This window comes from Strix aluco, chromosome 3 (genome assembly GCF_031877795.1).
Source record: "Strix aluco isolate bStrAlu1 chromosome 3, bStrAlu1.hap1, whole genome shotgun sequence".
NCBI classification, from domain to species: domain Eukaryota; kingdom Metazoa; phylum Chordata; class Aves; order Strigiformes; family Strigidae; genus Strix; species Strix aluco.
The window spans coordinates 81,358,482-81,381,539 of NC_133933.1; the positions used below are offsets into that span (position 1 = coordinate 81,358,482).

Sequence of the window (23,058 nt, forward strand, 5' to 3'; positions counted from 1 at the left end):
CACGGATATGGGTGTTTTGCCTTAAGATGTGAAGTCCCAATTCAGAAAAGCCTCTTTTCTGTTGGGCCTATATCCCACAAGCACCAAGGCAAGAGCTGCAACACCCCAGCCACACAGCATCAGGGAAAGAAAGGGGTCTCCAAAGGGAAGGGGAGTAACTTTCCCCCTGGCCACTGACAGCATTCAGTCTGCAGAGTGAAGCCTACTTGATGTAACACAGCAGAATGCCCCAATACATCTGGGTTACTCTCACACAATTTCATATGAAGTAAAAGGCTGTAGGTAAGATGTGGCTCCTGTGATGTAACATTCTTTTATAGTGCACAACATTTTTGGTACCACAGAGGTCCAGGTACTCAATGGTAACTTACCTTTCAAAAATTAAAAGTTCACTAAATAGTTTTGTTTCATTTTCCCAACCAAGAAACTATGCAATTAGTAGACAAATCACACTGAACAGCAGCTTGATCAGCTCAAAATCACACATGCAAAAATTTCATACTGACAAAAGTCAGTAAATGCCAGGCTTTACTGACTTTTTTAGAATTAAATTGCCATGCTCACCAATGGCAATGTACAGATATATTAGAAATATAAAACTGTACGATCTACACCACAGAAACCAAACAATGACTGATTAAAAGGGAGTAGTAGTCACAGTTGGAAGAAAGGAATGATGGCTTTGAATTCTATCCAGAAGTTTTTCTGCCACAGGTTTGAACTCTCTTTCCCAATATAGTTTGTGGTAGTCCCTTGAATCTCTGTCGAGGCTGTAATCCAACACTAGCTCTTCATCTGTAATCAAGGAAAATATTGTCATCAGTTCTGAATAAAAATGTACCCAACTATGTATTTTGTGACCACAGCACATACAACTTAGCAGTTGTGTATGCTGATGGCTTAAAACCAACTCTCTAAGACAAACTAAGCATCACTGTCTGAGAGACTTAGATTTAATTGAAAAAGGATGTTAAGGTCAGTAAAACAGTGAAAACGGTATTGCAGGCTCTTTTATTCTCACACCTCATAGGTGTAACTAGCCTGTGTCTCCAAGATCAAGCCTTTACCATGACTGTCTGCCTGGAAACTACTTGGGTTTTAACATTATGCACAGCAATTTTGCTAAGTAATCAATTCATCTAACTACAACTATGTTTTTCCTGTCACAAATTGCTCTGCTAATCTGGTTCATGAAGACTCTTTCAAACTATATTTACTATCATACTTAAAGAACTTGAACCACACTAGTTACTGTATTGCTGATGCCTTCCCTTCCTCACAAACTTCATAAATAAAATAATAGGACACTTTAAATAGAGACAAGCCATGTTAGGAATGAAAGGAAGTCATCAGTCGTTATTCCCCCCTCCATTTTGCCTGGCATTGGATGTGGCAAAGAAACAAACACAGAAAAAAAGAAATCAGTCTGCAACCAGAAGCATGCTCCTGAGTCAGGAATCTACAAACACAACTGATAACGCTGAACAAATGTTTTCATACAGTTTACTGACAGCCTTTAGGCCATAAACGGACCTAAAATACAATCCTGCACCCGATGGCTAGTGTGACTTATCTCCGTCCTGAACTATGAAAGAACACCACTCACAATCTGTTAAATAACTAACTCTGTAAGGGAGAGTTTACTGCACATTCACAGCAGGCAGTTACCCACGTAATGAGTCAAACTTTGTGTAGAAAAGAGACGCTCAAACAGCAACTGTTCCTATTTAAAAGAACGTCAAGATACCTATGCAGAGCACACAGCCTGAGCTGCAACAGCTATAAAGGAAGAGACGACATTTACTTTTGCAGGGAGATGGGCTCCATTTCATAGGAAGTTACCAGTAACTGCAAACAATATTTGACTTCTATGCCACTACAGTGTTTCTAAATTACCAAAATTAAAGAGATGCTGACTGTGAGGTAGATTCCAAAAGGGGTTCTGTGTAAAGAAATGATGCCACTTTGAGGCTTTCTGTAATAAATAAAGAGAAAACCCCCCATTCTTTCAATGTCATATATCTCTGCAGGAAGAAACCCTATAATCAGAGATAAAATCCAGCCTCAGACATCAGATGTGTATTTGGTGGTATCAGAGGATAATTGAGGTCGGATAGGACCTCTGGAGCAGAGTCACTGTAGATCAGGTTGCTCTGGTCCATGTACTGTTGGGTACTGAACATCTCCGAGGATGGAGATTCCACAGCCTTTGTGGGCAGCCTGTTCCCCCGCCATGGCAGAAACTTCTTTTCCTAATATTGAATGGGAATTTTTCTTACTGCGACGCTCATTAGTTCTTGCCCTATCAATGGCACAGTAGCCCAACATATCTAAAACAAATCTCAGCAGCACAGAAGTGAGAGACCCTGCAGAGGAAGATAAGGGATTATGGGGTTTGTTTTCAGGGTGAATTGCTTTGCCTACTCCTGAAATGATTCTTCTACCTAAATTAACTCTCTAACACAGAGCAAGAGACATTTCTCCCTTTTATTAGCCAGCTGTGACCCCCAGAAGTTGACTGAATGTTTATGAAATCACTCAGGTCGGGAATTCCAGTCTACAAGAACAAGGGTCACAACCAGTTCAAAAGCTGAAGTGTTGAACCGAAACAGTAAATTTCCCAAAGCAGAATGTGAGTAACACTGGAGATCGGCGAGTATCAGTGTCCCACATGCAAGCTTGTGCATCCTCAGATAATTTAGTTTTCCCACGACCCTCCTCAAAACTAGCAGAATTGGGTACTGGCCAGAGTATGAACTGGCTGCAAGCCCAGGAACAAGACAAGCACACTGGGTCTGCATGCTGTGGGGGAAGCTGAAAACTATAGAGAAGATGCTAGTCTGCAAGGACTACCCATCCCTATAACTCCAGCAAGACGGGGGCCAGGAGCCCTGGAAGCTAGTATCATGCCATGAAAAGAGTTCACATGTACTGGGATTCCAAAATAACTTCCTCAAATTGATAGTGGAGGTAAAGGTGAGCAGAAGGTCTGGAAAAAGAGAGGGAGAAAAGAAATTTCACTGAATGACCAAAGAGAAGAACGCTCTCAAGACAGAGGCTGACCTCCACTGCTGCTCCTGAGGGACTGGGGCAAGGCAAAGCTGCTGTCAGGGGCCTGGAAACACGAGCCTCCAGAAGCTCTGAGCCAATAAAGTGACATGAATCTTAAGAGCAGCTGAAAGAAGGCAAATGACAGTGCCATCGGAAAGCAGTGCCACCGCATCTCAGGCTGCTGGGATAAGGCAGGGAAAAAGAAAAACAAATGGCACCTTTGGTCCAGTCCTTCTCAGGCCCAACATCTTTTCAGGCTCTTTCCACTCCCCTCAATCTTTTGTCATCTTGTGCCAGGTAGGGGAAAGAAAAATAAACGGGAGGAGGTCAAGCACAGCAGGTGAAGTGAGGTGCCTGCTGTGCCATGCTCCGCTTTTTCCGCTTCCTGAGGGTGTGCTGACGCTTAAGTACAGTCCACCGACTGTCAGCAGTTGCCTCCTGCTTCCCGAATGATAGAATCAGAGCAGTGACGGTTCAAGGCTGTTACTGGATACAATGGGAGGAGGAAGATGTAGGACAATATGAACCAGCTGCTAATGCTAAAATCTGTTGGCTCTTAACACACAGAGGAACCAGATCCAGTGAATAAGATTTGCTTTTTCTACAGCTACTCTTCTGACTACAGTGTGAAGACAGACTAGCCTTCTGATTTAATTCTGACCTATTTTTAATTAATTGTCATTACACTTGCATTACAATTGCAGTTGTAGCTGCAGTTGCAATTGTACGTGAACTTCTGGTTCATGAAAGCTGTACTAGTTCATAAGAGTTCCAATTACTACTCAGCCTGGACTCTGCAGTGTTAAAAGCAGAGGAAAAAATAAGTATGAACTTTCCAAAACACAGATATATATTCCTTGCTGCATGCCAGAAAATTCAAGCATGATTGTGGCTGTAAAGTTCGCAGTTCTGTTGCAGAATGTTAAAAAGTGCACTAATGATCTTGAAACACTGAGTATTTTCAGATAAATAGATGGAATTACTGCTCACATTAAGATATGCTCTATCATAGCAAGAAATGTAATGCAAGGAACGATTGCAACAATGAATAACAGTAATTCTGCTGTAACTGGAAAAAAATCCTCACAAATCCACCCACTTCTCTGATTGTCTAAAAACAAAAGAGACCATGGGGATCTCACTTTCTGCCTGGCTCTGACTAACATGCAGTGTTCTTCACAGCAAGCATACATCTTTAGTATATTTCCAGTTAATACCAAATCAAAATTATTTAAGGTTTGCTTCAATCTCATTTACACTTTAAAGATTTTTTTTTTAAAAAAATAATTGCAAATGACCTACCCAAAATAAAATCATAACCAAAGCAGTGCTCATAAGATAAAGGAGGAAAATTACATATAGTGACTGTAGGACTATTACATAGCAAGTAAACTCCGTAAAACTTGAAGCAAACATAAATGTACAGATGAAAAGATCCAACTGGGTAAGCAAATGAGGGTCTTCACATTCACTTGTAGGCACCTTCCAGCCTGTCTTTGTGGAGGAGTACACCCCCCATAGCCTTGGGGAGCAGATGAGAAATTGGCAGGATGTTGTCCTTGCCCACGAGGAGCTCATGATGAGAAAAGAAGTCAAGGGACTCCTGTCAGAAGCAGCAAGCTCAGCCTGTTGCACCACCCAGCCCTCTGGCTGAGGGGAGAAGCCACGTTGCCCAGACTGCCCAGTGCGGGCTGGGCAGTAACCAGGTGCATCACAGCTGAGCCCCTGCTTCTGCCAGTGCCTGCAATGACCTTTGAGGCCGCAAGGGCCCACATCCAGTGAAAAGTATGTTTTGCGCTGAAGGTCTACGGGATAGTTGGCTCAAGGAGGCAAAAAGGCAGCTGGCGAAAAGCATTAGCGGCATGCTAACTAGACAAACTGGAGTGGGGAGTGACAGCGGCCAATTCCACCTTGGCAGCCTGTAAGATCTGAGGGAATGTGCTGAATGGCAATAGACCACCGGATAGTCTATACCGGCCAACCACTTAAAGCTGCATGACAGACTTCCCACCCAAGCTAATACTGCTTTGATTCTGCTCCTTCCAGTTCTTTTATTAAGGAAAAAGAGACCAAGATTGTGAATCTCACCTAAGAGCGATGTGAGCAGCACCAGCAACGTGTCAGCGTCTTCTCCAAAGCATGAGGCTGCACTCTTGATGTCTTCACTGTAGTTCCACAGGGTTTTGCATATCAAACAAGCCAGCTGCCAGTCTGCCGGCCCAAAGTCTTGTAAGCAGTCAACTAACCTGCCAGTATCAAACAAAAACAGTGTTTTGCTCCATATAGTTTTCTCCTGACCCTTCAAAATTTGGCAGTCTAGAAATGTACGCAGACTCCATGAAAGTTTGCAGGAAAAAATCTATGTTAATAAACTTAAAATGCTACTTTCTTGCTCAGTAACTTCCCCCTTTTCATTTAGACTAGTTCCCTAAGGATCTGAACATGCCTTTTCTCTACACAGACGTGCATATGCCTGCCTGCATCTGTCCATCCCCTATAACTTTTCAACCCAGCTAACCAATTTCAATCACATACATCACAAATGTAACCATCTCAAAGACACTAAAATTCCATCAAATTTCATGACAACCTGTGACTGTCCCAAATCTGTCGCTACCACTAGAGCAGAGATTGCAATGCAAGGCAAACCTTACTGGGCACCAAGAATTCATGGAAAAGATGGTATGAATGCAGAAAAAAGGTTCAGTCAGAATATCCAGCTTATTACATATCAGAGGGTCTGACTAGAAGAGAAAGCCAAAGGAATTCACTACTTCTGTGCCTCACAGAATTGCCTTCTACATGCAGTGAAGTCTGACAGTTTTGCAGATCTCACCCCTTCTTGTATTTCCTCAGCCTGCACTCCCAACAGACTCCTCTCAGAAAAGCCAGTTTTACTAAGGACCATTAGGTTCTTGACCTTTCTCCCAATCTCACTTCCTTGCAGATGCCAAATGCAGGACTCTAAAATTAAGCTATAACTTTTCTGCCTGCACCAGCTTACGTACTGTAGCTACCCAGGGTTCCCATTACCTAACAGCAGCGTTCACAACTCCCAAGGCAGCACAAGTTAAACATTGTTTTTCACCTGCTGTCCCTAGGGACCTCTCCAACAATAATGCTTCACTGCTGTTCTCTTCCCCAACCCTACAACCCCCTCTTTCCCTCACTTCTCTACTTCACTGTGAAATGTATGATCTGGTGATTAGTAAAGGGAACATGGAATAACTATTACATTCAGGTATGGCTGAAAATAGCAGTAACTGAAAAACAACCAAGAGGAGTTGCTCTCTTCTCTGAAGGCAGTCATTGTGGAAGACCAGGAGGCATCTAATGAAAAGCCTAAAGAACCTGTCCTAATTTTTTGAAGTTTAGCTCTCTGATGAGACTAATTTCATGCTTTATTAGGGCCACTATATATTGGTACAAAAATATTGATACAAAAAACATTTCCCAAAATCCACAGAACTGGTTTGGCACAGTCAGGATGACCTCCTTAACAATCACTTCTCCAGACTTATTCCATACTGTTTTTCCTTCCTTCTTCACAAATTTTCAGAGTATAGAAAATTATGTATTCTATATGATTCCATGTTCTACAGAATATTCTATGTTCTATATAATAGAAATTTCTCACATTTATTATTCACTTTGCCTGTAACTTATTTTTATTCTTCTTTTTCAGCTATTTTGTAAATTAAGTAGAACATGGGAAGGAAGGATGAGCAGACTATACATTGTTTATGTTGTATAAAAAAGCAATTATATGATTTATGAACAGGAAAGCATTTCAAAGTTAGGCATATTGTTTCATAATGTGGGTTGTATCAACTGCTTTACAAGCTTAGGAACACGATCATTCATGTTGCTCCAATTAAGCTGGATCCACTATTATCTGAACATCAAAGCCAGAAGTGTTGCACCTACAGTGGTTTTTCAAGATCTAACACCACTTACAATGTAAGTCCCTTAAACTTGAACTCTCAGAGAGAGGAGACTCAGGACCCATTCTCTGCTGAGCATGGCTACATCAAATAGTTTTCCCTATAGTACTAAGTAGTTATAAAAACTGTAAGGGACCATATGGGGTATCATAGCTCCTGAGTAATCTTCACACTTACATGGATACACATTAATGGTGCCTATTAACTGTAGCCCACAGAGGATCCTGTAAAGTCAAGCATATGCAGCTACTGCAAAGCCATGCCTTAGCTGCTTGGTTGTATGGTACCTTCCTCTGCTGTATGTATCAGCAAGATCTTTGGGAGATTATTCTATGGTTTGTGGCTCTGCAGTAGGCTAAACCACTCCAATGCATTTGCAAAAAACATACGAAAGGCTCTTTCTTCAAGAACATTAGATGCCAAATATCTATTAAGTTCTATGATTCTATGACTACAAGTTATCGCCCCCAGTAAAAAAAGAATCTGATTGAAACTGTTTGGCCAAACTACTCAAAATTGCCTTTTTTGTAAGCATAATCAGGAACTTACTTTCCAATTCCTCCTTCTTCCATCAGAAAAGCTCGTTTGTTCTTATCTACTGTGAGATTGAGCAGAACTCCACAGGCAGAAAAACACACATCTTGGTTCTTGGCATCAAGCAAAGCAATCATGAACTTGTGTACTGGATTGTAAAGAAGGAAACAGTATTGCTGGGAGGATGGACTTATCATACCAGTGGTATTACAACATACGTATTAAACATGTATACTTAGAAAGCAGTCAAATGCAGGATATCCTACCAAAAATTTTAACCTTGTAGCATATTACTGTGACGTCTGTAGAGCAGGTGCATGACCCAGAGTAACAGCCATTATTACATCAGGCTGAACACCAGTTTTCTTCAAAACACTGCATACATAATTCTAGCTATAAAAATACACCAAGTTAATGTGAAAATCCAAGTTGACCAAATTTCAATCACAGAGTCAGCAGAAACTGCTAGGATTTGGCATTCGGCACTCAGAGAGGGAAGTTCTCACCTCCGTGAGTGGCAGAGTTGCCCTAGACTGCACCAAGTCCAGCTGGAACTGCTGCAGCCTGGTGCTCCTGCGGGAGACAGGCAAGAAGCAGACGCTGGATGTGCAGCATCTCACAGCCCTTGCTGCCACTGAGCTCAGTAGGCAGCGGAAGGCAGCCCCAGCGAGGAAGTCAGTCTTGCCTCATGGCAAGGCAGCCTCTCAGCTCTTCCTGAGCTTGGCACACCGACACTGCAGTCTCTCCCAGGTGTAAAATTCAGTCCTCTGACTGAGACAGCTCATCAGCAACCAGCTACTAACTGTCAGCTCTCCTTTTGCAGGTACCTTCTCCTTCAAAGCAGTGGTATGTCTACTCTTGAAAGAAGGGGTTGTATATTACAGCTTATCACCTCACTTTCAGCACCGACAGGTAGATACAAAAAAAATTTACAGTAAACTGGTGTTTAATTAAACTTAGGACACACCTTCCATGGATAGTAAGGAGTTGACTTTTTCCCAAAGCTCTTTAGACACCCAAAGCAAAAGGACTTGAAAAGACTTGTATCCTACTTCACCCAGAGGTAAATAGGAGGTCTCTTTCTTGAGGCAGTTAAACATCTTAAATGCATGTTACAAAGTGCTAACAAGCTGTTGAACATGGGAATCAAAAATCTGTGATTATGACCTAAATGAAAATTTAGTTGGATTTTCATTTTATATCATATCACTGCTAAACTGTAGGATTTGAAAAACTGAAGGAGTGAAGGGAAATTTCAAAATTATAATCTTCAGGAAAAACAGAGTTTTTGTAGTATTTACCTTTGTGAAGACACCATGGCATATTTTTCCTACTCCAATATTTCCATTTTAATGAAAGTAAAATAAAATGGTGTTTGTAATGACTACTACTGGATTCTAACATTTGCCTAATTTGCAAAACATTAGAGAAGATTGCTTCTACCCTTTAACTGAGACAGCTGATTAACAATCTTTCCTTTTTAGAACTACGGACATTTAAAAACAGGACTCCTACAAATGCAAAAGTAACTCACTCTTTTTCAGTATGATAAAGTCACAGATCTCATGATACCGGGAAAGATTGCCAAAGACTCTGACAGCCTCCACAACTCCATCCATACTGTTGCTCATTAGCAGCTTTAAAAGCACTGTTGGTTTGCAGAGAAATGAAATAAAGACAATTACTTGTATATCACAAATGCGCTTGGCTTTTTATCAATAAATATCAGAATGCAAAAAGCAACAGCAATAAATGTAATAAATGGGAACAGTTATCTATCTGTCTGGTTGCAGTGAAGGGGGTGAGCTGATGGTAGAACAAGAGTTAAATTGTGTAGGGCTTTGAAGATGAGACAAAGAGCTCCAATATGGGGCTAAATGCAAAGGAATAAATGAGGAGTTATGAAGATAGCCTAAGCACAGTTGTAATAATGGGAGCCAGTTTTGCTATACAGTTTTTGAGTGGGCTCATGTGAAAATCCAGGAAGTCAAAGAAGAAAAAAAGTGTTGTAATATATAAGAGAATTGATTTAGATCCTGAACAGATGGTCTTATGGTGGGATGTCTCCTAAAACTCAAATTATTTTCCGGTTACATTTATCAGTCTTCTGCGAGTATGAAGTGAGCCACTGAAATTAGTCCACCATATAGAAGACTCACATCAGAGAAAAAAATATAGGAGAGAGGTGAGCTTCTTTCCCACTACTTCTGTCTTTGAGTGTTTCAGTACTGAACATGCCTTGAACTTGTCTTAAAGAGACATCTGAAATGATTATTTTTTGTCTTTGGGATCCACCACTTGTATCAAACAGTAAGCATTCTCAAAATGTCTCCTGGAGGAGGAAGCCTGTTGGTCTTCCATCAAAAGGTTTTCTCTCTCCTCAGTTCAGGCAGAGGAAAAGTGATGGCACTGGTTTCACATGTTAGCAATAAAAACAGGAGAGGGAGAGAAAATGGGACAGGTAGAAAAGATGCAGTTCCTACACATTACTAAAATATGACTATTGTCCATACTGTCAGAGGGGAGAGAATCACACAACTCCTATACTGCCAATGGATTTAAGCCAGAAACAGACATAAATCAGATTTTGCATGTCTAGAAGGTACCAAGAAAAAATGCACTTTCTTACCATACTCTGATTAGAAGTAACAAGCAACATGATTATTTTGGCTCAGGCATATGGATTTTGAACAAGTCTAGCAAAAATTGCTATATGGAAAACAATATGGCAAATTCCTTTGGGGAGGAAAAGAAGAGGGTTTGTTAACAACCTAACTATCTTCACACAAGCCACAGAATTATGTTCCAAAAGAATGAAAAATCATTATGGGAAGAATTTAGCCCTATGAACTTTATATTCCTGCAATATGATACCACAAAACATTATTAGTGTCTTTATTTTCTGTAGTGCCAAAATATAGCATGAGTAACTTCCACTTTCAAAAAGCTAAACAAAGACTACTAGTTTAGAAGTCCTTACTTTCAGCAATGTGTAGTTTCTTGTCTTGAACAGCAGAACTCTTCACTTCGTAGTAGGATAAATTGTTGATTGTTGTTGCAGCACTGATGACCAACTCCTCACAGTCATCAACTGACTTGTACTCTGATAGTAAAAAAAACCCCAAGAACATATGCATATGTAGATACACACACACAAAAGTAATCCAGCAGTGATTTATACTTTTTTTATATATATATATATAAAAGCAAACAATCATAGTTTACATGGCCACTATCATAGACAATTATTCTGTTTTTCAGTAACATGTCAGAAGCTAACAGGAACAGCTGATCCAAAAATGGCAATACAACGTCACTCTTTCCAACCCTTTGTCTACGAAAATAATCGTGACATGCTTTAAAATCTAGTTAGTTAAGACATTTTACAGATCCTATTTTCTGTTTTAAGATGGAACTGAGGAGAATCTACATGCAGAAATAGGCCTGTGTGATAGACACAGAGAAATATCGAGGACTGTTATACTGATACGTCAGGTACCATGAAAAATTGAAAAAAAAAATACTTCTTTAACAATATTTGAAAGATTCTCTCAGAGTTCCTGACAGAATGCTAACCAGTGTAAAATTACACCAGCGAGTCTGAAAGTTGTATATACCGATTTATGAGGTTTCTGGCCTCAGAAACCAAGAGTGAAGGAAATAAGAAAGGGGAAAGTTCACAGGGAGAGAGAACATTTTGTAGTAAACTAAACGATACAGTGCTCAAGAAAAGGGGAGGGTGGCAGAGAGAAGCTGTGAGGCTCAAAAGCGCTTACACAGTGATTAAGACAGTTCCAACCCAGGAAGCTCCTACAGGGCTTAAGACAGAATGGGCGAAGTTGCGAGTCAGCCTTCTCTAATCCCTCATAGCTGGTGGGCAAGACTGGTAAACTAGCATATAATCGGGTTGATTGTCTTTACATAATACTTAATGTTCTCATCACACACTAAAATATACTGAGGTCTTTGAGATGTATCTTGTCACTGCTAAACTGTTACAGGGAGAACAGACTGCCCCGTCCTAGCCCGTGATTAGATTTACAAACGGATCAGTAAATGGCAAAGGAACTGCAGCACTAAGCCTCCGTTTGGAGGGAAAGGGACAACAAAGGTTGGAAATCTGAAAAAGAAGAAAAAATAAGAGGAAATTTTTCAAGGAGGCTGAAAGTTATGAGTGCAGGGAACAAAAAGAATACTTAATTCAGAACAGTCACAAAACCTGCAAACCTCAAAAAAAACCCCATCACCAAACACATCTATGTAGCACCTGGTAAGAACAGACTTCCCTTATATATGAACTCTCAGTGAGATGTATTTAAAATAAAATTTGTTTCCTTATCTTTAATGATCACATCTGCAAATCTGATCACTGAATTAAACATTTCTACAACATCTTTCCCCAGACTCTGAAAAGTCAGTACCAAAGCAGCAACTATCTCAAGCAGGCTTTCTACATAAACCAGTTTATGAATATCAGCAGATTGACTTTGTTATTTTAGCAATGGAACTGATTTAGTTATGGGTCAACCTAATAAGAAGGTCAAGTAGAAAAATCCTAAACTCTCCTTACAGACTGAACAAAGATAACAAAGACAACACAGATTTTATTACCTAGTACCGTAACAAGTAATTCTACAACACGATAGGCAGCTGCCAGAGCTGCTCCTACGCTGGGATGAATGGAGAGATTGGCCAGCACTCTTATCAGTTTTATCAGAACATCTTCTGCTTCTGAAGGATGCTTTGGGTGCTTTCCTTCCCCTCCTCTTTCATGGTACCATTTCTGTGCATTCAAATCAAGGTCACGGTAGGTTTGAAATAATGATATCAAGGTGTTAACACTTCCTTTTTCTTTAAAAAATTGCTCACGGGCCTGGTTATTCTTTTCTGTTAAATTGCCAAGAATGAAGATGATACGGATAACTAAATCCTGCAATAAAATAAATAAACCATATTACACAGAAAACATCAGAAGCTATTAGCTGCTTAAAAAGAAGATAATACTTAATTTGCTTCACATCTCAGTTAATAGCAGATCTGGAACAACTGAAGGAATGCCAAATACAGCAACTAGAAATAATTTTTTTATGCTACTATTTTTCACAACCCAGTTTACAGAAGAAATCAAAAACATCTGACACAACTAGTATAGCATTGGGGTAGTTACTAATGGGATATACTTAGTATAGGTCATCTATTTTTATCAAGCCCACAGTAATCTTAAAACATCTTAAAACAGCACTTTATATAACTAAAATAATCACATGGGCCAGAGCTTACTAATCTTTCAAGTGAGCAAGCATCAGTTGTGATGGCCAAAGCCCACCACCTTCTCTTCTTCTCTAGGCTTGTCACCCATTGTTAGAGGTTAAACTACTTCCCCTTGATTTGTTACTGTTAAATCCATGTCAGCTCTTACTCATTTCCTTGTTAAGTCCAATTGCTTACAGATAGCTGAATTATTTGTTCTAGATTTTTAACAGAAATGTAATCTAAATTGACTGGTCTGTTATTCCCCAATTCCTCCTCTTTCTCTTTTTAAAGACAGGTGCCCTACAACCTTGCAATCCTACATAACTTTTCAAGAATCCCAGAGACATTACTCTTTCCGTCCTTTTGTAAGTACCAAAGGGTAAATTTCATCAGGCCTAGCTGGTCTGAAGACACGTAAATATGCTCCAGCTCATTTTTTGTGATAAAAGAACTCAGGTTGAAGTACAAATTAAGCATTTGACCATAGTTAACCTTTTCAGAAGAAGCAGCAAAAAAGGCATTCCACACTTCACTATTCACAGTGGCATCTGTCAGTAATTCTCATCTTCTGAACACTGCAGCAATTATTTCCTTATTGTCTTCCCCCTATTAATGTCCTATAGAAAGTTTTCTTGGTTTTTTTCACGTCCCTTTCTAGTTGCATCTCATTTTTTTCTGATTTTCGTTTACATGTTCTTGCTACCCTTTTATTCTTACCATTGCTAAATGAGACCTACTTTCTATTTTTATATGGTATCTTGTGATCTTATGATTTAACCAAGTTGCTCTCAAAGCACTTTCTATCCCTGCCCTTCAGTGGGATATAGAATTACATCTTTTGTTGCTTCATTTTGGACATACTGAGAAATACCCTCTTTTTGGCAAGACTAGTGGATCCTAACTATATGGCATTCAACAACATCCTCATCTTTTTCTCACCCACCTGTATGGAAGAAGAAGAAAAAAAATAATTCTGAAAGTCTGAACTAACCCAAGTATAAACTAATTAAAACATTTGCCTCTGTCACTTGCATCAAAACCTACTCATTTCCAAAAAGAAAAGTCCATAGCTTTATCTTAACAGTGCAGGTAGAGTAACAGCACTTCTTCAAGTACAGCACGCCCATCTACCCTTAACTGCTAAACTGCTGTACTTGCATTAACTCAGAATTTTGCTAAACAATTTACATGCTGTTTTTCTTCAACTATAATAGTTATATTCACATCCTCCTTGGTATTAATAAAGTAAGTTAACCAAGTACAGTCCAACTTGTTAAAGTATACATACTAATACTGAAGGAAAAAAAGATGCGTGAGCCGTGAATCCTTCTTTCATACATGCCTTCACCAATAAGTTTCAGGTCTTAAGACTCTACCACAAGACATTGGCAATAACATCCCCTTAGGGTCAAGAAGATGAATGCTATCCCTGAATATGAGAAGCAGGCAATCTCCTAAGTGAGGAATAGGTTCTCACATCCATGTATTTAACATGATCACCTTTTTTTTTAACTAGGCATCATATTTTTGCTAGCATCTAAATGTCATCAAGACAAATTTTTATGAACATTCTTACTGACTAACCACTAAGAGCTTTCACCTTTACTGGCACAACCCCCAATTCACAAAGGCTGTAAGAATTTGAAACAAACAACTGGTGAATCAGAAGAGAGAACTGAAAAAAAGCAGGCAGTCTAGTTTGACTCGTTTATATTGACTTTCTAATTTTGGTCAAAACAGTATCAGCCCAGCAACAGCTCTACCCAATCAGAAAACAGACAAACAGGTACTGTAGAGCAATCAACTGATATTTTGAGAAGTGTGATCTCAACTGTGCTTTCCACCTACAGGCTAGCAAAACAAACTTATAATACACTTCTTTTTAGCTAGGCACATCCGGTTTAATAGCATATTACCAAAGTTTCATTATCTTCCAGTGAAAATTTAACTCGCAGAGTCAAAGAGAAAAGGTGGTACAACTTCTCCTGAGTAGTATAATACTTGAGGGTTTGTATTATTTTTGGCTACATTTTTTTAAATGCTCTTGGGGTAAGCACTGCAAGAGTAAGAAACAGCAGTTCAGAATTGCTGTGTAAAGAAATATATGTGAAGATGAATGGCATTTTGAAACTGCTTGCAAGACTAAACCTGCACATAAAAAAAAAGTGTAATAAATGAGATTATTATGTGTCTCCAAATGTTTGGAGTATTAACTGCGTATGGAATTTCAGACATTCGTGCAAACTTACAGAAAAATTATATTTATCAGATTAATTTATATAATATGGAGGTTTTAACATGTATGGCACTAGAGACAAATTAGATTAAAGACACGAATTGCACTCAGTCATTTAATCTTTTTATAACGAGGCATTCATATGAGACATGCTGTCCAGAGAGTGTACCCAAACCTGATTGGATGGTTATATATGAGACCACACAGCTTCACTTACAAACAATTTGAAGAAACATATCAAGAAGAGCTTGAGAAGGGGAACTAATTTTTTTCTTTGCTTCCAATCTGTGAAGAAACTGGTATTTTTGTTTTTAAAGCAGTAATGGCACCACATACTCATCAGCATTTAACTCTTATTTTTCTGACAACTGGAACACATACATTTGATGACTTTTAGGAAAGATTGCTTATCTACTTTAAAAAAAATCTATTCCTTGCACTACCCTAGTAGCAAAGGTACACAGTGTACTTGCTGAGTCACAGAACTTGACAGCAGTTTATCCTGGCAATTAAAGCATACCTGCCTTTCCCTGCAAAGCATGATGAACAGAGGTGCAAATAGTACAGGTTTACTTATTGGTAGGAAAGGAAAGCCAGTAATTTCTGGTCAGGAAAGGTCAGTAATTTCTAACTAAAATGAGATAAATAAAGGAGGGGAGTCCCTTCTAGAGTTTGTACAGGTTGGCCAAGTACCTGTTAGTCTATTTGGTGTCTGGACCCCCAGAAGGGAAGGGGTAGGATGAAACAAAAATTCAGATGCCAGCAGCTGAGTTCCAGCTGTAAATGAAATGCAAATGAAATGCACTTTCTATGTTACACAAACTTCAATGGAGGTAGTCAAAATTCTACCACCTGCACAGCAGCATGAACTGCTTCTCATTCAAATCTAATTTAGACTTCATTTCCAAATTTGTATTTCTGCTTTATTATGTACCTTGGAAAGAAAATTTGAGAGTTTTCTTTGCAGGGTCTGATAGTCTACCTATAGACAAAATAACAGGAGTTATGCCCTCCTGGAGCTAATCTCTTCCAAACACAGTAAGGATTTATCTTGAAGTGATGTTCCAGCTGTAAAAACACCTGGTCAAACCCAGAAATAACAACTGACCCAAAATGAAACTCGATTTAAAGATGAAAAAAAGGAGGGTGTTTGTGTAGAATACCCTGGAAGTATCAAAAGCAAATGAAGAAGTTCTTGACTAAGGAACCTGAAATAAGGAGCAGAGAGGAGAAGCTTTGCCACAGTGATAGCAAGGAGTACTTTGTCAGTAGAGAGGGAACACTTCCTTCCCCCGCAAATATGAATGCATTTCAGGAGAAGGAGAGGCCATTAGAAGAATGGAGTTATATTTCTGTGTATCACGTGCCAGAGGACCCTACTCAATAATTTCTACAGCCAAAAATGTGATCTGTTTACTTAAACTTTTCAGAAAAGGGTTCATTTGCACTTAGTGACTTTTAGCAATGAAGAACTCGTCCTTAGGCTTGTTTGTGGACATCTGGAGATCTAGGAAAGGTAACGAAGAAAAGCAAACCCACCAGAACAATATTTGATGAAAAGCAGTGTACACTCTCTAACAAAAAACATTTCAGAATTCAAAAATTGAAAAAAAGTTGAAAAACATATCCCCCATGGTATTGCTCCAGTGATTACTGATCTCCCTGCTTAAAATCTTTATTGTTATTACTAGCTTAAATTTGTACAGCTTCAGCCACTGTTTCTTATGATCTCTTTTTTCCTAGATTAAAAGATGGTTTACTAACATAAATGTCTTCCTTGTGCAGATTCTATTAATAGGCAACTTGCTAATGGTCTGACCTTTGTCACTGATAAAATAATTTGCTTAATCTTGTTTCTTTTTTTAAACTCTAATCATTCTTTTAGCTCTTTTCAGAGCTGTTCCCAAGCTTTTGGCATCTTTTGCAGAAATTAATACCAAAAACTAGAGCAAAATATTTTAGTGTCTGTCCAAGCAGTAATATCTTCTTATTATTCTTAATCTTCTTGTTATTCTTATTTGACATTTTAATGTTTACCTATCTAGTAATTACATTCCGTCTCTTGTATCTTTTGATACACCAGAACAGCACGTTTCTATATGATATACACCAATGAAGGCTGGTTGACTACAAACTTTGAGCTCTACATTCCTAATCATTTTATATTCAGAGTATATATCACATATTCTGCACTTTCCTTACCACTTTTGCCTTTTCTTTCAGACAAAAAAACCCCCAAACACTCAAAACCAACTCACAACCAAAGTATTAGGAAGATGCAAATACACTATCAGCTCAGCATACTGTCAGAAATCATACTATAGGGAAAGGGTGACCTTATGTGGTTATTCAGGTTTATCAGCAGGCAAATTCCTTCAGAGTTTTCAGAATATTTCTCCTAAAACAGATACTTCCTTCTTGAAAAAAATGTTAATTCAGAGAGAATGAATGATCAGTTATGAATATGCATGTGCACACACAAAACATAGGAGAAAAATCTTATATTTTTGTTCTTTAATGGTCAATTACTAGCTTCCCTTCATAACTTTTTTCAATTGTCCAAAGCACTATTATAATGTTGGGCTAGAGAGAGGAGGAACACAACTGAAAATATGTATTTGTAAACGTAGGAGAAAGAACCACATTATCTAAGTTCTTCATAGGGTTACCTTGACAAGCATTTCAGCAGAAGTGGTGGCATAAACAGTACCCACTCTCCTTTCCATTCACAGTTTGGTTCCTCTCCCAATTGTTTCCTCAGTATTTGTGAACAAGGAACTAACTATTGGTTGGCTGTTCAACAAAGTAGACTGGAAAGCAATGCGGGTGATAACCCAGAGAAGGACTAGGGTTCTTTTTTTCAGTTTTAAGGTTATTGGAAGCTGTGTCAGTTCTGTGACATGGTGTATCACACTCTCACACAAACAGCTGTCCTCAGCCCAAACGAGGGATGGCACAGAGGGGAAAGTGAGTAACTGAAACACAAAGAACACTGATGTCAGCACTGATGACCATTTCTTTAGAAGCTATAGATATTGAAACACACCACGAACAACCACCCCCAATAAAAATAATAATTAAAAAAAATTTTTAGTATCTCATAAGACTATGATGACACTGAGCAGAGTACCACTAATACTCTCAAAGCATTTAAGAGGCAAACATGTATATCTGACCTAAACATAGCTGCAGCATTAGACTCTATTCTTAAGAGCCTGTGGTTGCTCTGGGGTATTATGTGACTTATGTTATATGACTGACTGAAACAGTCAGTGGATTCCTGGGAGTTCATCACAAAATTCTCCATAAGACAGCCAAAAAACCAGCCAGGAAGGCCAGTCACTGCATGGAGATAAGCCTTCACCTAATAAACAAAGCCAGAAACAAAGAGGACAAATTCTTCACCTTTACAGGCCCCATGTGTGAAAACCTTCCCCACTGCAGCAAGCTTAAGAGCAAAAAGGACATTCAACAACCCTAAAAATGAGTCTTTTTCTTGGAGGCAGACAAGAAAAAGTCACATAAGCAGAAGCCTGCTTGCTCACATAAGACTATAAACTGATTTGGGACCGGCTACCTGGTAGATGCATTTGAGAAGAAAGCTGAGTAGATCCAGGCACAATGAACCTGATAAATGCAGACATCTCCTTAGAGAGGATGACAAGGCAACATCAGTCTATTCTTCATTTAATAAATTGTTTCTGACCAACTGATTGTTAAATCAAACAGGTAAGCAGCATGCAAATTATAACTGTAAATTAGTGCAGTTCTACTAGCTGATGCAAGAGATGCAAAAATAATAACAAATCTTTTCAAATATATCAGGACCAGGAAGTCTGTCAGAATCAGCAGAACTAATTGATGATCAGGAAAAAGAAGCATTCAGAGAAGAAAATGTCATTGCAAAGAAGCTGAATGAGTCCTCTGCATTGATTCATGCTCACTGTGAAAGCAACTAGGAAGATGTCAACGCTATAGCCTTCCCTGGGAAAGTCTCATCAGAGGATCTGTCCAACACTAAAGGGATCACAAACAATTTTAAGGAACAAACTGACAAAACAAACAGTAACAAATTAACAGGACTGGATAATCACCCAACAGTTCTAAAAATTTATTAATTAAATAGCTTAATTTACTAACAGTGATGTGGAACCTCTCAAAACTGCCTTGATGCCTAAGGACTGGTGTTAGGTATTGGAAGCGTGAGGAAGGCAACGGCAAAACAGTGAGAAATCTGCAAAGCACACATTTTCCTTGACACAGAGTGCCCAGAATAAACACAGGACAGGACGAAGGTCCAGCAATTTGTGTTTGATGTGACACCAAGGAGGGATGCGAAGCGGGGTGCAGGCCGCGCGGTCCCATTCTTTCACTTCAAGGACAGATTTATCTCCTGTTCTACTCGTTTCCCTCGAAATATGATTTTTTGTAGCAACCGTCCAACTCTGTGCCTCATCCTCCCTTCTTTCCCACACAACCCAGCTGCACCCATCATACCAAGCCAACCTTGCTTCCCCTCCTCCCTCTTTTTCCCACAAAAACTAACTGTATCCCTTAGCACCAGGAAATTAATTATGTCATTACTGACTACAGTCCCACCCACTCACCATACCTACTAAGATAAATAGTACCCCAAGTTTGTACCTAACTTGGAGGGACAATAATCCAACACCAAAACGGAGGGACAGATCGACGGGTTTGTGCTCTCGCTTTGCCCCCCCCCCCAAAGGAACGCCTTTTGGTAAGACTTCCTCGGCTACACCGAGTGTATACCCGGGAACTGTGTGTGTGTGATTGCAATCGTTTTTCTTTTCTGTAGTGCCATATAGCCAACCTGCAGTTTGTGCACTTATCGTAGGCAATCTTAAAGAATCTGTAGATGTTGCATGGAAATAAACCGTACTATTTGTGAATCTGACTGCTTCTCTTGAATGCAACCAGACTTACAGTGTATGGGCTGTTTGGGCTGGGTCAGACCTATAGTGACGGCCACTAATCCGCACTATTCGTGAATCTGATGGCTTCTTTTGAATGCAACCAGACCTACAGCATACAGGCTGTTCGGGCATCCAGGTCAGACCTAGAGTTACGGCTCCAATTGGCATACCTATTAAGGGATAAGTCCAGCTGCCCCTAGCCCCTCTAATCTCTGAGGACCGGCTACAATGCAAGGGGATTTATCTCTTACCAAATTTATTCTCACCCTAAACGCAACAACTGGAAGGGTACAAACGTGACATGGATTACGAGAAAAAGATCCAAGTGAGATTCAAGCCTGGTATCTGTACCAGGTAAATTAGAAGAAACCATAAAAAAAGAACAATAAGTGGACTGTCAGATAAACACAATCAGTTTTAAAGACTCCTAAGTCCTGACTTACCTAATTCTTAAGTCCTCTGAGGAGATCAACAAACATGCATAAAGGGGACCTATCTGATATCACTCGTGTGGCTTTTCAGGAGACTTTTGACAAAGTCACTCATGAAAATCCTAGTGAAACTAAGCAGTCATGTAAGGGAGAATGTACTGGTATACATAGATGATTAGAGGATGGAAAACAGAGTAAATCAGCAGTTCCTGCAATGGTGGAAGATGAGCAGTGGAGTTCCAAAGGGTTCTGTGCTGGGATCTGTTGCATTCAACTTGTCCGCAAACATGGTAAAGTTTGCTGATGACACTAAGATAATCAAAGCAGCAAAGATGAAGGCTGACTGAAGAGCAGAAAAAAGATTTGTAGTCAACTGGTAATAAAACAGCAGATGAAATTAAATGCAGACAAACATGAAATGATGCATGTGGAAAACACAGAGCAGTCATACCTTCACGTATAAAATTACAGCCTTTGAACCACTTGGAGAGCAATCTTGGGGTTAATGACAGATTCCTCATGGGGGTTTAATGCTTACAGGAGGTCAACAAAACAAATAAAATGTGGGGAAGTTCTGGGAAATAAACTTATGCAGGCATGCAAATCTATGATATGGCCACATCTTAACTGCCATGTTCTGGTTACCTCCTCACAAAAAACATACAGGACACAGGACTGTAAAAAGTTCTGAGAAAAGCCACATGGATGTACAATGGTATAGAATAGCCTCTATATCAGAAAGCACCAAGTAAGCAAGGACTCTTAGAATGAATCATAGAATGGTTTGGGTTGGAAGGGACCTTAAAGATCATCTAGTTTCAACCCCCCCTGCCATGGGCAGAGACATCTTCCACTAGGTTACATTGTTCAAAGCCCCATCCAACCTGGCCTTGAACACTTCCAGGGAGGGGGCATCCACCACTTCTCTGGAAAACCCGTTACAGTGTCTCACCACCCTCACAGTTAAGAATTTCTTCCTAACATCTAATCTAAATCTACCCTCTTTCAGTTTAAAACCGTTACCCCTTGTCCTATCCCTATACTCTCTGATAAAAAGTCCCTCCCCATCTTTCCTGTAGGCCCCCCTGAAGTACTGGAAGGCTGCTATAAGGTCTCCCCAGAGTCTTCTCTTCTCCAGGCTGAACAACCCCAACTCTCTCAGCCTGTCCTCATAGAGGAGATGCTCCAGCCCCCTGATCATCTTCATGGCCCTCCTCTGGACCTGCTCCAACAGGTCCATGTCCTTATGTTGGGGGCCCCAGAGCTGGACACAGGGCTCCAGGTGGGGTCTCAAGAGAGTGGAGTAGGAGAATCACCTTCCTCGACCTGCTGGCCACACTTCATGGTCACTGCAGCCAAGGCTGCCCTGGAGCTTCATACTCCCCACCAGCCCCTCTTTGTTGGTGAGAACAAAGTCCAGCATAGTACCTCTTCCCATTGAGCCAAGGAAGTTATCATCAGTGCATTCCAGGAACCTCCTGGATTGCTTATGCGCTGCATTCTCTTCAGCCTGGAAAAGAGATAACTTGAAGAGGATATGATAAAGGTCTAGAAAGTCAGGAGTCATGTGAAATGAATGACTAGGGATTAAATATTCACTGAATTTTCAATATAAGAACTGGAAGAAATCAAATAAAGATAGAAAAGGCCAAATTCAAAACAAGCAAAGAGAATTATCTGTGCAATGGGTAGTTGCTATGACAACTACTTGCCAATGGATGTTTAATATGTTAGAAGTTTATATGGGGTAGACCGTAGAATTTCACGGAAAAGAAGTCCACTGAGGTTTATTTCACACAGAGAACCACAGCTGGCTGAAGAAGTTTCCAAACTAGAAAGAACTGGAGGTTTGTTAAGTATATACAGAAAGTATCATATATGCTTGTTGTGTTTTTACTGTTCTCTAGGGATCTGATTTTCACCACTGCCAAGTATGGATAGTAGGCTGGATGAACCTTTCATGTGACCCAATGTGACTGTTCTTTTGCTAAATAGGCAATTGCTGCATCCAGTGATGTCAGATTCTTAACAAACATTTCCTAATTAAAAAAGTAGGCTACACTAAAGTATAAAGGGACTTTTCTATACAACAGACACAAAATTTCTTCTATGCACATTTTAGTACCACACCCTGTGTTTGTGAACTTAAGGCTGAAAATAGACTCCTAATTGTACACTGATAAAAGATTACACAGAAGCTGGCAGGGCCCCAAAAGGCCACCTAAGCTCAGGTAGTGTCTGACATACTGATAGAAGCTATGGCCCTTTTTAGGCAATCTCTCTGTTCTAAAAGCATGCCCTCCTTGTGACTTATGATATTAACCACAGCCTGAGAAAGTCATCCTTTATATAGCTTATCTGAGTTTAGAGATGATAATGATCTGGGAGAGGGGAACAACATCTTGTTAAAAGATTTTTGGAGATGGGCAAAAGACTACAATGCTGACTAGAAACAGAAGCATGCAAAGCTCATCCTGCAAGACAGAGGCTCTTCAAGAACACTTCTGACAGCTTTCATGGCACCTGGCACCCACTTTTTCATTACTCCACACAAGTAAACTCCAAAACCAACTGCAAGTGAAGTACAAAGAACATGTACTTCAGATGCATAGAAAAGCATCATTGAATTCCCCAGTCCTACTTTGCAGATCCTACCTTTCCAATCTTCTGTA

The 23,058-nt window shown here is 39.7% G+C and overlaps 1 protein-coding gene across 8 annotated transcripts in view; it reads right to left on the reverse strand.

The window, feature by feature from the left end:
• Positions 1 to 294: 294 nt before the first annotated feature.
• Positions 295 to 23,058, reverse strand: part of ARMC2 (armadillo repeat containing 2) — a 70,292-nt gene continuing 47,528 nt past the window's right edge. For 7 of the 8 annotated variants that reach the window (XM_074819375.1, XM_074819374.1, XM_074819379.1 and 4 more), the window contains 6 exons: positions 12,141 to 12,459; positions 10,510 to 10,632; positions 9,064 to 9,177; positions 7,545 to 7,677; positions 5,140 to 5,297; positions 295 to 795 (listed from right to left, as the gene is read on the reverse strand). In XM_074819375.1, the coding sequence (XP_074675476.1) occupies positions 638 to 795; positions 5,140 to 5,297; positions 7,545 to 7,677; positions 9,064 to 9,177; positions 10,510 to 10,632; positions 12,141 to 12,459 (1,005 nt within the window). In that variant the 3' untranslated portion in view covers positions 295 to 637. Of the gene's footprint in view, positions 796 to 5,139; positions 5,298 to 7,544; positions 7,678 to 9,063; positions 9,178 to 10,509; positions 10,633 to 12,140; positions 12,460 to 21,814; positions 21,897 to 23,058 lie in introns of all 8 variants that reach the window. The other variant, XM_074819377.1, reaches the window with a different exon arrangement.